Source organism: Oratosquilla oratoria, chromosome 40 (genome assembly GCF_046742065.1).
Source record: "Oratosquilla oratoria isolate Oo_2021 chromosome 40, ASM4674206v1, whole genome shotgun sequence".
Taxonomy (NCBI): Eukaryota; Metazoa; Arthropoda; class Malacostraca; order Stomatopoda; family Squillidae; genus Oratosquilla; species Oratosquilla oratoria.
Genome location: NC_134816.1, coordinates 43,126,908 through 43,144,526, shown reverse-complemented (window position 1 = coordinate 43,144,526; position 17,619 = coordinate 43,126,908). Strand labels below are relative to the sequence as shown.

Sequence of the window (17,619 nt, the reverse complement as noted above, 5' to 3'; positions counted from 1 at the left end):
TTTTTATTTAGAATCATTTCACTGCTCTATACCTTGCTCTTACTCCACTACATGAGATACACAAAGAAATAATAAAAATATAAGAACATAAAAAATTAGAAGACTGCAAGATATTACAGTGCCTACACTAGGCAGTTCCATGTCCCGTACCATCTTCATCCCTATCCATGAAGTTATCTAGTCTACTCTTAAAACAACCAATTATAGTTTCAGCGCTCACTACGTGGTTACTAAGTTTATTCCATTCGTTAACTACCCTCTTGGCAAACCAGTGCTTGCCTATTTCCTTCTTAAACCTAAATTCGCCCAATTTAAACTCATTACGACGAGTCCTGCCCTGTTTTTTTTTTATTTTTGATTAAAACGCGCGGGCACATAGATAGAGTATATGAATGAATAGCTAACAAATGAAAACAACAACAACAACAACGAATCAATAGACAGATCACCTTCAGAAGCCATTCGGTCGGATCGGGTTCCCGGCTGAGACGACTTCGGGGCTTTCTCTTGTCACTTGATGCTCCCCTTCCCCCCTTCCCTCCTTCCCTCCTTCATCCTTCCCCCCTTCCCTCCTTCCTCCCTTCCCTTCCCCAGAGCAGTTGTGTGGGTTTGACCATTCGAGAAGTTCCTCATTAGGCCCCATCCTTGCCTCTTCCTACCTTCCCTCCTTCCTTCCTTTCTTCCTTCCCATCCTTCCTTTCTTCTTTAACTTCCTTCCTTCCTTCTCCCCCTCCTTCCTTCCTTCCTTTCACTCCTCCCTTCCTTCCCATCGTCCTTTCTTCCTTTCTTCCCTTCCTCTCTTCCTCCCCATCCTCCTTTCTTTCTTCCTTTCCTTCCTCTCTTCCTCCCCATCCTCCTTTCTTTCTTCCTTTCTTCCTTCCTTCCCTTCCTCTCTTCCTCCCAATCCTCCTTTCTCTCTTCCTTTCTTCCTTCCTTCCTTTCTTCTTTCCTTCCTTCCTTCCTTCCTTCCTTCCCTTCTTCTCTGCCTTCCTTCCTTCCTTCTTCCCTTCCTCTCTTCCTCCCCATCCTCCTTTCTTTCTTCCTTTCCTTCCTCTCCTCCCCCATCCTCCTTTCTTTCTTCCTTCCCTTCCTCTCTTCCTCCCCATCCTCCTTTCTTTCTTCCTCCCTTCATTCCTCCCCACCCTTCTTCTCTTCCTTTCTTCCTTCCTTCCCTCCTTCCTCCCCACCCTTCTTCCCTTCCTATCTTCCTTCCTTCATTACATACTTCCCTTCCTTCTTTACTCCCCTTTTCCCTCTCTTCATTCCATCCTCCTTCTTTACCTTCCTTCATTTCCTTCCTTCCTTTCTATTTTTCTTTCCTTCCCTTCCTCATTTATTCCTGCCTTTCATCCTTCCTTCCGTCCCTCCTTCCCTAGGATAGAAGCGCTGGTACACTACAGCCAACAACAACAGGAACAACAACAACGACAACAACAACCCTTCCTTACTTAGGATAGAAACGTTGGTTAGCGTCGATAGAATACAAATACTCACGACATTGGCTTCATCCGGCTGGGCAGCAGGGAGAGACTCCTCTATGACGTTCGTCTCATAGGTACAAAGATAATGACAGAGTCCGCAAACTTAAAAAAAAAAACATATATATATATATATATATATATATTTAGGTATATATATATATATATATATATATATATATATATTATATATATATATATATATATATATAAAGGTCCCCATACAGGAATATCTGACGTCATTCTGATGTCATCCATTTGCATGACCATATTAGGTACCCGACCTTGGCCGAAACGATCTCGGTTATCGTAGGTCAGGTCAGGTGCAGTGTACCCTTATCGGTTCTGTGTCATGAGTATGGCGTACCCTACCAGCTGTGCCTTATCGTCAGGTCATAATATCACCTCCATTGTGGTCTTGCTCTAACCTTACCGAATAGTTCGCTTCATATATTAATTGTTTCTCTTCCTTTCTATATACACAACACTCCTTTTCAGTTCCGAACTGAATCATTATTCAGTGTGGTCTTGTTGAACACTTTCACATTTCCGAGTAGTTCGCTTTATATAATAATTGTTTCTCTTCCTGTCTACATACAAACTAATCTCTCGCGTTTGCCATTATCCGAACATGATTTATTAGTATTGTATACCATTTTTATTCCCTCTGAATTAAACATTCAGCGTTGGATTGGGGAAGTGGAGAGTAGGGGACTAGGAAGGGGATTAATTTTGCCTCGCTTATCCGAATATTCCACAAATCTGAACACCCTGTGATCACATAAATATGATATGATATAAACTAAATATCCCACTTTTGAAAAAAAAATAATAATAACAGTTGTACGAAGATACGCATATGACAATCACTGTCTGCGATCCTCTTCAGCGTGATCGTAATATACGTATCTAAGTGCAAAATTCTTTTCTCCGAGAGTGGATGATATAGTATGTATGCATACACCAAAGGGCCTTTCCCCTTTATACTGGGGTAGCCAATTCAAAGTACACACCCGCTTCATACTAATACTTATTTAACACACCTCCCATCTCAAGCACTTTGTAGATGAAGGGCATTTTTTCCTCCGACATCCTACCTCCAACCTCCATTTGAATAACTAGAATAGGACTTTGCTTACAGAAATCTAGACTCGTCTAAGAACATTCCAACATTATGTCTAACCTTCTTCTAGGTTTACAATCTTTTAGTTCATCATTCAGCTTTGCTATCATGTATGACGGAAAGATAATTTGATATTTGAAAATTTGAAAATTCAAATATCGTGACCGAAGTCGTTTTTACTCCAACGAACTCTCAACGGTCGGCGCTGGAGAAGCCCGTGGAAGAAGCCCAGTGTGATAACCCGTGGAAGCCCAAAGTGATAACTCCTTCATCCCTGTCCTCGTCACTTTGCTTGTTACAAAGGATAACAAAGGATTGCAAAGGCGGAGCATGCCGACAGGAGACCTTTTGATCCATAACTAGGTCGGATGCGGAAAAAATCGTAATGATAATGAATGAATAAAAGAAAAATAAATAAAAATTATAGTAATATAAATAATAATAAATAAAATACGCTTCTGCTCATTATAGTCTTCTGTTTTATCCCTCCTTTTTCATTCGGTCGTTTTTTGTCTTAGAATATTTACTATATATATATTTTTCTATTCTCTGTCCACTTAGCTGATTCCCTGATGATGTTTGATAAACACACACCACGTGTAAATAATAATAATAATAGGTTTATTGAGATAGCAGTGATACACTGACAATAATACAATTGAGCACTTTTATGAGTAATATAGTAATTATAAGAGTGATATGCTTAGTCTACAATTCATAATGAGTTTATTGTGCGGACAATGGATGGAATGGCACTGTTCTTGTATCGGTCAGTCCTCGGCGCTCTGATAGGCTTGATTTTGTGACCTGAGTGTGTGTGTGTGTGTGTGTGTGTGTGTGTGTGTGTGTGTGTGTGTGTGTGTGTGTGTGTGTGTGTGTGTGTGTGTGTGTGTGTGTGTGTGTGTGTGTGTGTGTGTGTGTGTGTGTGTGTGTGTGTGTGTGTGTGTGTGTGTGTGTGTGTGTGGAGAAATTCATTCAAGCTGCGTTAAAGTATCATTCAAGCACAACAATTCTCCACTCAGCCCTACCCCCTGCCTTCTCCCTTCCTTACTCGACAGCGAAAAGTGACCGGGGGGGGGAATGTAAAATGGGAGATGTAGTGAAATGTAGTTCAGTTCGAAGCTTTAAGATTCGTTTAGATAAACACTTTAGCAAGATGCTGGAATGCCTGCCATTTATTTTACACCATTTGTTTATTTCTTTGTTATTATTTGTCTGTTTATTATTATTTGTTTGATTTTCATTGATTATTATTTATCTGTCAGTTTATTATTATTTACTATTTACCTGTTTGTTTATTATTCAACTATGCCTATGCATTTATTTATTTATTTTATTTATTACTATTTATATTATTATAATTTTTATCTATTTATCATTATATTTTTTTCGCATTCGACCTAATTATGGACCAAAAGGTCTCCTGTCGGCATGCTTCGCCTTTGTAATCCTTTGTAATCACAAAGGCAAAGGAGATGCAGGGTTTAGAAACTTCGGTTTGATCTGTTACCAGAGGAGAATTAAAAGTTGCTTATAAAAATGAGGTCATATATAAACCGATCTACAGGTAAAGCCTTACACTGTGTGTGTGTGTGTGTGTGTGTGTGTGTGTGTGTGTGTGTGTGTGTGTGTGTGTGTGTGTGTGTGTGTGTGTGTGTGTGTGTGTGTGTGTGTGTGTATAAGTGCACGTGATCACATCGTATTAATCAGATCATATATGTAGTATATATTTTCTAAAGAGCCCACAATACATAAACTCAAAAAACATGGCTGTACTCGTAAGAGGCTGGTAGATAAAGGTAGACAAATGAGGTAGATAGAGGGGTAGGCGGCGAGAATTTCATTGTTATGAGTTGGGTGTTTAGTAAACAATTGTTCGTAGGCGAAGATATTGCACTAACCTCACTCTTCGCCTAAATGTTTACAAACAGCCGTTGGGGACCCGATATCATTGCTGTATAATGTTCATTTTATGCTGATGTAACAGTATGTAAATTAAGTTAGTGGTGCATTGATTTCGAGATTGCTTGAGTAACCTGTATTGCTTAAGGCTTTGTAACAGCCTTTCTGATTGAAGAAAGGTTGGTGGAGGAGAAAATTAAATTGGTTTACGAGAGAAAGTCACGTCCTTAGGGGAGATATTAAGATGTAAAAGTAAAGATCATTGGACTAAAGAAATCATGACGTCAATGCGAATTGACTTAGTGAACAAACTGAGGATTTCAGATGGGAGTCCCTTGTTGTAACTTGACTAACCAAGTGTATATATTCGGGAAGAAAAGAAAGAAAATTAATCTCCGTTTAATTCCCTTCTCTTGGACAGAGTTAGGACTATTGAGTAACCCTACAAATGAAAACAGGGAGTGACTGATCTTACGTAACAAGGCAATGGTGGAAAGAAAGTGAGAGACGAAATACAAATCTATACACAAAAGATAGTCGGCCCGTAGAGACGACAACAGTGGTGAAAGGGGACCAGGGAAGGGAACAAGAACATGGAGTAACAAGGACGATTAAATGAAATTCATTTAAGGGGTGGGGGAGAGAGGAGCGAGGAGAATGAGAATCAGACAAGAATCAATGGTCTCAAGCTCTCCGGAAATAGATTCAATTTGGAAGTAGGTAGAAACAACTTTTCCAACCGTGTAGTTAATGAATGGAATAAACTTCCTGCACAGGTAGTGCAATGTAGTTCAGTTCGAAGCTTTAAGAATCATTTAGATAAACACCTAAGCAAGATGCTGTAATGATTATAATTTATTTTATATTGTTTTTGTTTTGTTATCATTTGTGTTTGATTTTCATTTATTATTAGTTATATGTCAATTTATTATTATTCACTATTTACCTGTTTATTATTTAACTATACATATGCATTTATTTATGTATTCTATTTGTTATTTACATTATTATAGTTTTTATTTATTATTTTATCATTATTATGATTTTTTCGCATCCGACCTAGATATGGACTAAAAGGTCTCCTGTCGGCATGCTCCTCCTTTGTAATCCTTTGTAATGTACACATATTTGTGTAAAAAAAAAATAGCCCATAACCTAGCTTTATAATTTTAAGTAAACCAATTTATAGTTTTAAGTTTAGTTTAAACTAATTTGTAATTTTCAATAGTTCTGTCATTAAAGAATTTTAACTATTCTTGATAAATACTAAGAAAAGAAATTCTTGATCCTAAATAAAGGTTATGAAAGTAATTATTTCATTATCAAAGGTAAAAGTATGCCAAATCAAGGATGAAAACACAACCTAGAATATTTTTATTTTTCGATGAATTGTGTATATCGATGAATTGAGCGTGTCGATGAATTTTTGTCGGTGAATTCGCCGGATCCCAAAATACATACTATTATTTTCATTGTATTTCTTATCGTTAAGGGAATTTTCATTACAAATAGTTTGATCTTTTAATGATTGTCGTCGAGTTTGCGTAGCATCTAGGTGCAGACTTGCAAATCCAATATGGCTGACCTCCAGGAGGGTTATCAATCACACTGGGCTATTTTTCCTCCGACATTATCCTACCTCCAACCTCCATTTGAATATAACTAGAATATGACTTCGCTTATTACAGAAACCTAGACATTCCTAAGAACAATTCTACAGCATCCGTATCTAGGTTTACACAGTCTCTTCGTTCATCCTTCATCTTTGCTAGATGTAACGGAAATATTATTTGAATTTTGTAACCGAAGTCGTTTTTGACTCGAACGAGCTCTCAACGGTCATCAGCGCCTAGTGTGATAAGAACATAAGAACGTAGGAGATTGCAAGAGACCATGTTGCCTACACTAAGCAGTTCCATGTCCATTACCACCTGTCATCCCTGTGCATAAAGTTGTCTAACCGTTTCTTAAAACAACTTAATCTAAAATTGTCCAGTTTAAATCCATTACTGCGAGTCCTGACCTGTTATCTCGATATGATGACCTTGCCTGTGTCGAATCCATGACAGAGTCCCAGAAGGTCATAATCCCATTGGTAAAAATCCCACGCCAATTAACCTAGGCCTATATTCATTAATAGATTTATCAAATGAAATTATACTTCATATAGTGTTTATTGATACTATCAACATCCTGGAATATTATGTGTGGGATTATGAACAATGGGATAATTTTGAATATGGCATTTTGATTCGTGGGATTTTGATATATGGTTACAAAATATAATTTTTCAAATCTCCAAACTACAAATTATCTTTCCGTCATATGCTGTTGAATATGTCCTTAGAGACGTCTAGATGTCTGCAACGGAAGTCATATTGTCGTTATTCAAAAATGGAAGTTGGAGGCACGAGTACATATGCTACTGTGTTTGCGAATTTTGATGATTAACATTATATCATCTTGATACTTGGTATCTTTATAATTACTTTTGTCGATTAATTTGCAATATTAGGTTCTTTAAGGAAGAAGGAATCAAATGAAGACATTGTATTTAATGTAGATACTTTGCAGTACACGGAATGCGCCAAAAAGGGTGAGTTTGGACAAGAAATATTTCCATTTTGGTGGAAATATGTTGTCAGAAATATAATTAATCTATGTGTAACAACTGCTTAATCATACAACTGTGCTCATGCATAGATGACAAAAAGAAAAAGAAAAACACAAATTTTTAGATACCGGTGATTTCCATGTTCACACTAGGCAAAATTACCATCGATTTTCACCTTCATACTAGGCAAAAATGTCGTCGAATTCCATCTTCACATTAGGCAAAAATGCCGTCGAGTTTGGTTTGCTAAGTTGACGTCTTGCTTCACATTTATTTTTTGTTTTATTCGCGATGACCATACACAAGAACCGAAAAATCTTCCCGCGCTCTGATGCTGACGTTATGACGTCACGTCGCATCAAAATCCATCATATTTTCTATATTTTTAAAACATCTTTCCACGTGTATAAAAAAAATTCTCAGAATGTTTCATTCAACACGATTGTCAAAATTCATCGTCTTTTCTATATTTTCAAAACGTTTTTCTCCACATGTATTTAAGGATTTTCTCAGAATGTTTCGCTCAGAACACAATAAGAACACAATTGTCAAAAATCATCGTCTTCTATATTCTTTTTTATACGGCTTTCTCAGAATGTTTCGTTCTCACAAGGTTTGCTGACCTGAAAATTTCGCTCCCTAATACCTTGATTTCCCTTTCACGTCGTCTTAAACTAGGCAAAAACATTACCGTCGATTTTCACCTTCACACTAAGCAAAAATGCCGTCGATTTCCATCTTCACACTAGGCAAAAATGCCGTCGATTTTCATTTTCACACTAGGCAAAAATACTGTCGATTTACATCTTCACACTGGGCAAAATTACCGTCGATTTTCACCTTCACACTAAGCAAAAATGCCGTCGATTTTCATCTTCACACTAGGCAAAAATACCGTCGATTTCCATCTTCACACTGGGCAAAATTACCGTCGATTTCCATCTTCACACTAGGCAAAATTACCCTCGATTTTCACCTTCACACTAGGCAAAATTACCATCGATTTTCACCTTCACACTAGGCAAAAATACCGTCGATTTCCATCTTCACACTAGGCAAAAATACCGGTGATTTCCATGTTCACACTAGGCAAAAATACCGTCGATTTCCATCTTCACACTAGGCAAAATTACCGTCGATTTTCACCTTCACACTAGGCAAAAATGTCGTCGATTTCAGTCTTCACATTAGGCAAAAATGCCGTCGATTTTGGTTTGCTAAGTCGACGTCTTGCTTCACATTTATTTTTTGTTTTATTCGCGATGACCATGCACAAGGACCGAAAAATCTTCCCGCGCTCTGATCCCGACGTTATGACGTCACGTCGCATATATTTTATATATTTTTAAAACATCTTTCTTTCCACGTGTTTAAAAAAAATCTCAGAATGTCTCGTTCAGCACAATTGTCAAAATTCATCGTCTTTTCTATATTTTTAAAACGTTTCTCTCTACATGTATTTAAAGATTTTCTCGGAATGTTTCGCTCAGTTTTAATAAGAACGCAATTGTCAAAATTCATCTTCTTAATTTTTTTTTCTCTATACGGCTTTCTCAGAATGTTTCGTTCAGTGTCACGTAAGACCACGTGCTGACCTGAAAATTTCGTTCTCTGATACCATGACATCTTTACCTTTCATGTCGTCCTAAACTAGGCAAAAACACCGTCGATTTCCATCTTCACATTAGGCAAAAATACCGTCGATTTTCATCTTCACACTAGGCAAAAATGCCGTCGATTTTCATCTTCACACTAGGCAAAAATACCGTCGATTACTATCTTCACACTAAGCAAAAATGCCGTCGATTTTCATCTTCACACTAGGCAAAAATACCGTCGATTTCCATCTTCACACTGGGCAAAATTACCGTCGATTTTCACCTTCACACTAGGCAAAAATGCCGTCGATTTTCATCTTCACACTGGGCAAAATTACCGTCGATTTTCACCTTCACACTAAGCAAAAATGCCGTCGATTTTCATCTTCACACTAGGCAAAAATACCGTCGATTTCCATCTTCACACTGGGCAAAATTACCGTCGATTTCCATCTTCACACTAGGCAAAATTACCGTCGATTTCCATCTTCACACTGGGCAAAATTACCGTCGGTTTTTACCTTCACACTAGGCAAAAATGCCGTCGATTTTCATCTTCACACTAGGCAAAAATACCGTCGATTTTCATGTTCACACTGAGCAAAACTGCCGTCGATTTCCATCTTCACACTAGGCAAAATTACCGTCGATTTTCACCTTCACACTAGGCAAAAATGTCGTCGATTTCCATATTCTCATTGGGCAAAATGCCGTCGATTTTGGTTTTCTAAGTCGACGTCTTGCTTCACATTTATTTTTTGTTTTATTCGCGATGACCATGCACAAGGACCGAAAAATCTTCCCGCGCTCTGATCCCGACGTTATGACGTCACGTCGCATATATTTTATATATTTTTAAAACATCTTTCTTTCCACGTGTTTAAAAAAAATCTCAGAATGTCTCGTTCAGCACAATTGTCAAAATACATCAACTTTTCTATATTTTTAAAACGTTTCTCTCTACATGTATTTAAAGATTTTCTCGGAATGTTTCGCTCAGTTTTAATAAGAACACAATTGTCAAAACTCATCTTCTTAATTTTTTTTTCTCTGTACGGCTTTCTCAGAATGTTTCGTTCAGTGTCACGTAAGACCACGTGCTGACCTGAAAATTTCGTTCTCTGATACCATGACATCTTTACCTCTCATGTCGTCCTAAACTAGGCAAAAACACCGTCGATTTCCATCTTCACATTAGGCAAAAATGCCGTCTCTTTTCATCTTCACACTAGGCAAAAATACCGTCGACTACTATCTTCACACTAAGCAAAAATGCCGTCGATTTTCATCTTCACACTAGGCAAAATACCGTCGATTACTATCTTCACACTAAGCAAAAATGCCGTCGATTTTCATCTTCACACTAGGCAAAAATACCGTCGATTTCCATCTTCACACTAGGCAAAAATACCGTCGATTTTCATCTTCACACTAGGCAAAATACCGTCGATTTTCATCTTCACACTAGGCAAATATCCCGTCGATTTTCATCTTCACATTGGGCAAAAATGCCGTCGATCTTCATCTTCACATTGGGCAAAAATACCGTCGATTTCCATCTTCACACTGGGCAAAATTACCGTCGATTTTCATCTTCACATTGGGCAAAAAATACCGTCGATTTTCATCTTCACATTGGGCAAAAATACCATCGATTTTCACCTTCACACTAGGCAAAAATACAGTCGATTTTCATGTTCACACTAGGCAAAAATACCGGTGATTTTGTTCACACTAGGCAAAATTACCGTCGATTTTTATCTTCACACTAGGCTAAAATGTCGATTTCCATACACGAAAAATCTTCCCGCGCTCTGATCCCGACGTTATGACGTCACGTCGCATATATTTTCTATATTTAAAAAAAAAATCTTTCCACGTGTTTAAAAAAAATCTCAGAATGTCTCGTTCAACACAATTGTCAAAATTCATCGTCTTTTCTATATTTTTAAAACGTTTCTCTCTACATGTATTTAAAGATTTTCTCGGAATGTTTCGCTCAGTTTGAATAAGAACGCAATTGTCAAAATTCATCTTCTTGATTTTTTTTTCTCTGTACGGCTTTCTCAGAATGTTTCGTTCAGTGTCACGTAAGGCCACGTGCTGACCTGAAAATTTCGTTCTCTGATACCATGACATCTTTACCTTTCATGTCGTCCTAAACTAGGCAAAAACACCGTCGATTTCCATCTTCACACTAGGCAAAAATACCGTCGATTTCCTCCTTCACAGAGGGCAAAACTGCCGTCGCTTTTCATCTTCACACTAGGCAAAATACCGTTGATTACTATCTTCACACTAAGCAAAACATGCCGTCGATTTTCATCTTCACACTAGGCAAAATTACCGTCGATTTCCATCTTCACACTAGGCAAAAATACTGGTGATTTCCATGTTCACACTGAGCAAAACTGCCGTCGATTTCCATCTTCACACTGGGCAAAATTACCGTCGATTTATATCTTCACACTAGGAAAAAATGCCGTCGATTTCCATATTCACATTAGGCAGAATACCCGTCGATTTTGGTTTTCTAAGTCGACGTATTGCTTCACATTTATTTTTTGTTTTATTCGCGATGACCATGCACAAGGACCGAAAAATCTTCCCGCGCTCTGATCCCGACGTTATGACGTCACGTCGCATAAATTTCCAAAACATCTTTCTTTCCACGTGTTCAAAAAAATCTCAGAATGTCTCGTTCAACACAATTGTCAAAATTCATCGTCTTTTCTATATTTTAAAACATTTCTCTCTATATGTATCTAACGATTTTCTCGGAATGTTTCGCTCAGTTTTAATAACACAATTGTCAAAATTCATCTTCTTAATTTTTTTTCTCTACACGGCTTTCTCAGAATGTTTCGTTCAGTGTCACTTAAGGCCACGTGCTGACCTGAAAATTTCGTTCTCTGATACCATGACATCTTTACCTTTCATGTCGTCTTAAACTAGGCAAAAACACCGTTGATTTCCACCTTCACACTAGGCAAAAACACCGTCGATTTCCATCTTCACACAAGGAAAAAATGCCGTCGATTTCCTCCTTCATACTGGGCAAAAAGCCGTCAAAAACGCCGTCGATTTCCTCCTTCGATTTCCATCTACACACTAAGCAAAATTACCGTCGTTTTTCATGTACACACTAGGCAAAAAAAACGCCGATTTCCATCTTCACACTAGGCAAAATGCCGTCGCTTTTGGTTTTCTATGTTGATGTCTTCCTTCACATTTGGCAGAAAAATCGTTTATATTTTGTTCTATTCGAGTCTTATATATAAAAGAATCCTACACTGAGTTCCTTCAACGGGACAGAAATACCGTAGTAATTTCCTCACATCGACTTCCTTCACACATGACAAAGATATAGTCGATATTTTGTCCCCAAAAACCCGTAAAGGTGTTTTTGTCCCTTGAGAATATAACTAATTATAATAAAAAACACATAAAAATACAAATAGAATTAATAAAGAAAAAATAAAGAAAGTAATCAAAATTAAAACACATAAAAACAATATGTAAATAAGTAAATAAAATGATTAAATGAAATAAACTTAATAAAACAAATTGCATTCATAAGATACACACTATACTAGGGGGGGGATTGGGGGTTTAGTGTAAGGAAAGAATTAATTGGAAGGAAGTTAGAGTTAAGATAGATGTGGAGCAGACCAACTTCCTCGGTTGTTTTTTAAGTCTTGTGGACCGTTATGTCGTGCTCGTTCGCCAATAAACCCGCCCGCCAAAAAAATAAATAATACATGATGAATACATTAATGTTCTATACAAAGTATGCAAATAATGTTATATACAAATTGATTCCATAATACAATGGCCATCCTTGAATGTGATACAATATTTACAATATACAGTATTGATTAAAATTGATATATACAATGATCTGACAAAAATTGCCAATTTTATTTACAATAAAGCTATACGCGTTCAGAGGACAATGCAACAGAGACGGCGGGGAAGGAGGAGGAGGAGGAGGAGGAGTTGATTCTGGGTGTCAATCACGCTGATTTGACTCGTAATAGAAACACATTCACAATTTAAATTCCACTCCACCCCATCCTCTCCATCTCCCTCCCTTCACCCCCATCCTCTCCTCCTCCCTCCCTCCACCCCACCCCAGCCCCCCATCCCAAAAGCACAAGAGCCCTTCTTGAGCACTAGAACCCGTCCACACGGAGCATCACGCATCAGCGACTTGATGCAGTAGTGGTGTTGAAAGCTTAACACTAACGTCCAGACGGGCTGCATCACTGCGAATACCGTGCGCGAGCAACCAGATCTCAATCATCATTTGGCTTTCACATGAGAAAGATGTCAGCCGACGCTCTACTCATTAAATCATTAAAGTACCACAGCTTTGGAGTGTTAATATTTTTCGTGCCAGCACCAGACTCCTTTGATGCATTGATGGCAGTCATTTCCCTGTGAAACTGTGTTTAGTGTATGAAGTTTTTTGGTAATGTCTTCATTACAACTCAAACGTAACAGGATATTTTATACATGGACCGCTTCGGAGAGCTTGTTATTTTATTTGCGTATTCTTTTATTGTTAATAAGCTTGTGGCTTTTGCTAAACATATAAAGCCTTCTCTATGATTAATGTTGTTGTTAGTGTTGATATATGCTGCCTCAATTGTCTTCCTTAGTTTCTTGGATGATCCTTTATTTAATACGGTTGTATTATTCCAGTCTGGAAAGTGGTCATGTTTGTCGCACAAGTACCATTTTTATTTATTCTATTTTCATTTTATTGCATTGTTTTGTTGTACTTTATTTGACCTTGTTGCATTTTATGTCATATTATTATTCTTATTTCCTCCGCGTACAAGTGCGTACTGCTCCCAATTGTGACACATGTGTCAGTTTATTTTATTTTATTTCATGGCATTTTATTATAATGTATTGTACTTTGTTGTATTTGATTTTATTATATTGCACTTAGTCTTTGTAAATATGTAAGGTGATCCAGTCGTCCGGTACGTGGAGTGACAGGAAGAGGAGGGGGACCCGGTCCCGGACAGCTTCGGCAGTGCGGGACACCTCTCCCAATTCCAACCACGGACGGTTAATAGCTCATGTGAACACTGTACATTTTCACACCCCTGAAGACGGTTCTAGGACTAGAACCGAAACGTCGGGCATTAAACTTCCCACTTTGAGTCTGGTGTTTACGCTTCTCCCCCCCGCCTTACAATGTTATATATATATACACACACACATATATATGTAGAAGATTCCGATGATCGTTGCCGGCCACTAAGGGGATGCGGGTTTTCCACTTAGTAAATCTGGAGATGATTGGATGCTGTCCTGTGATTAGACAGCTAGTGTAAGTGGCAATCACCGTTGGCTGCTGAGAATCGAACTCGGGTCAAGGCAGCTACGAAGAGACTTTATAGATAAACTTGCTTCGGAGGTCGATAAAAAAAAAAAAAAAAATCTGGGCCGGGGGGAGATTTTTTTTTTTGTTGGGGGGGGGAGTGAAGTATCATATAACACACACATACACACACACACACACACACATATATATATATATATATATATATATATATATATATATATATATAAAACGTCACCTCTTTCGGTGCTACACAGCTGTTCCCAGTATATAAGAAATTCTTAACTAACTCAATCAGAGGAGGAATATCTTATTACTATGCTATGTACAAATTTTTACATGCAACATTAGATATTAACAACCTCAATACAAATAAACTTACCTACGAGGCATGAGAGGTGTAAAACATGCATTTGTTTCTTGTACTAAGAATCGGACGACTAGCAAACGACTAGTTATTTGAAAAACGTCAATTGCTGGGTGCCTAATCCAATAGTTACTCAAACCTATTTACAGCATTATATCTCGCAAAAGGTATTATAACTTAAGCTCCGCCAATTGTAACTATTAACCCATTCTCAAAGCATGGGGGCAGCCGTCTTCGCTTGTAAATGAACATTGTCGGAAAAACTCGGATGCCTAAGAGCAGCTACGAGCGAGTTACAATGTTTATATAGCGTCATTTCATTGAATGTAATTTTCCCCTGAATTCCCACCGATTTTATTGTGCAGCTTTGATATGAAAAATAGGATACACTTCTATTGTCTGTATTATTACCATGTAGGTATTAATCTATTATTATCATATGTATTTTCCAACTCAATGCCTTTACGTCATTTCCCATTATCCCTTCAGACATTATTTTCGTGTTTTGTTCCACCAGAAATTATTTCACCTATAGGTGTAACTTCCACAACCATTATGTAAACTACAGTAAACTCCAAACGACTCACAAGAATATATTCAGTGTCCGAGACGGGCCTTCTAGCCACTTTGTAAAAAATTGAGGTTATAAAGTATCTAGTCACCACTACCTTGCAATTTAGGAGTTTATAGTATCTGTCGTCTTTTACAGCGAACTTTAATGACATCATAACATTGTAAAGCATAAGTATTCAATCCTAGAAATGAATCTGTATAACTGTTAAGTGGATGTGGATATTGTTCCCTATCTACATCGTTTACAGCTTTTGTTGTCAGAACTCTTGAACCTCCGGACCAGAACGGCATATATTCATCACCTCTAGGGAGACCGGGTGTGGTAGAAACTGCGGATTGTTGCTCTACTTGAGTAACTACGTCATACGTTTTTAATGGTGCCCTTAAGTGTCAAGTTTATGGATACAGTTAGAACAGTGAAGAGATATCCTGTAGATGTGCACATTGTGATTGCAAACTTTTTTAACACAAGGTCAGTGAATAGTGAATAAAATTAAAATGAAATAGTGAATGAAATGTGACAAGGCCAACAGTATATAAAATGATAAAATACAGGAACAGAGTAGATCATGTTTTGAATATAGTTATATGTACATATCAAAGTGAAGAGGGTCAGTGATTGTAATATATGTATCTTCATACATTCTTTTTTTCAATAGTAGTATCTTTAGTTCACCTTACCAGTGTGTTTGAACATTCAATTCATTTGTATTTATATATATATATATATGTGTGTGTGTGTGTATGTTGTGTGCATGGGAGAAATAATATAGACTCATGATCCTAAGTATGCAGAAAAACACAGGGAAAATAAAGAACTGTACTGAGTGCTTTCATGTATTCAGATGTTTTCAGGGTACATTAAGAAACATGAGTATATATATATATGATTTGGATGATGGAGAACATAAACACGGGAAGGCACGGGACCCTAAATACACTAACGTTTCATTCGCGTAGAACTTCTTCAGAGAGTGTACTGAAAACTGTAATTGAAGTGTATGTACTAAACTTAGTTATCTTGTCGGATACTTGGTAAAGGTCGTTTTTCTGGCGTGTTCTAGAATTAAAATACTAGTTTGTTTTGTTAAATTGATAAATCCTCCACAATTGTTCAATGAATTCTTAGTTGAAATATATGCTGATTCTACAATTCTTCTAGTGAACTTATCAAAACCTTTATGCAGCACTTCAGCTCCTCTCCAGTTTGGGAAATGATCGAATTTTTCCGCATGAACTACTAAAGAATTAGATGTCCTATGTGCTTTTATGTACATGAATTATTTTATTCAATCCCCTTGATGACTCACCATAATATGCCATTGTGCAACTATTGCATGGGATTTTGTATACGACTGTTTAAAATACTTATCCATATATACACAAAGGCCTCCCCATGGCCTACTGATTTGGTTCATGGGCTTTGGATATTTGGTCCATTATTAGGAGAGTGATGGCCCAAATATCCATACCTCGTGAACAGAATCTGTAGGCCATGGAGAGATTTCCGACAAACCTTCCCTAGTTCCTTCTCTTAAGAACAGTGTGACTGGAACCTGATATTACTTTTTTACTTTCGAGTTTATTCTCAATTCCTGCTCCGTCCTTCTGACCCTCTGGGAGTTGCACCTTATATCATCATTCCGGTAATTAATTACACTTTATAAAACTCACTAATTTGAATGTCTTGAGTGTAACAATCACTGAATAGGTACATTTTCAACTTCTCCGTCTTTCTGACCCTCTGGGAGTTACGCCTTATATCATCATTCTGGTAATTAATTACACTTTATAAAACTCACTAATTTGAATGTCTTGAGTGTAACAATCGCTGAATAGGTACATTTTCAACTTCTTGAAAGTATCAATATTATTACTTCCCTTTATATCTCTGGGAAGTAGATTACATAGCCTTGGGGTAGATGTCCTGAAAGCCCTATATCCCATTTGTGGATTACATCTTTGTTCAATCAGCATAAAAGGATCATCACTACTTCCAAGAGATACAGCTGATCCAGGTTGATGATCTTCCAAAATCTGCCTTAAGTAATCTGGTTTTCCATATCTAATTGTCCAGTATACCATAACACAAATCTTAAATATGATTCTGGCTTTAATAGGAAGCCAATAAAGCTCTATTAGTACAGGTGTAATTCTGTCACGTCTAGCCACGCCTTTGATCAATCTAGCAGCCCTGTCCATGATGTACTGTAATTTCCTTAGCTGGTACTTTGGCAATGGAAATAAGCTTGCATGCTTTTTTGTTATCCTCAGCAATTGTAATTGTTATTTCGAACTATGTGTTCTTGTCATTATCTGCACTTTATGTATATTGATTCAATGCCATATAAAATCATTATTATTATTAGTCTACTATTGACATGATTATGTAGTTTTGCCAATGAAGACTCGTCAATACATTTCTTTACAAATGCAATGTTTCTCAAATGATAGCCTACCATTCCTACAATTTTGTCTATTTGTTCTTTCATGGATAGGTTTCTGCCTATGAACACTCTTAAATCCTTCACTGATTTACTTATATCAATCAGAGAGAATCTTCTTCCTGCCCATTTCCATAACCTGTCAACACTCCTCTTCTCCA

General features: G+C 37.4%; 1 protein-coding gene across 1 annotated transcript; it reads right to left on the bottom strand.

The window, feature by feature from the left end:
• Window positions 1-16,796: 16,796 nt before the first annotated feature.
• Window positions 16,797-17,216, bottom strand: LOC143020543 (uncharacterized). Its single transcript, XM_076176974.1, has one exon. The coding sequence runs from the start codon at window positions 17,214-17,216 to the stop codon at window positions 16,797-16,799; it is 420 nt and encodes a 139-aa protein (XP_076033089.1).
• Window positions 17,217-17,619: the final 403 nt, after the last annotated feature.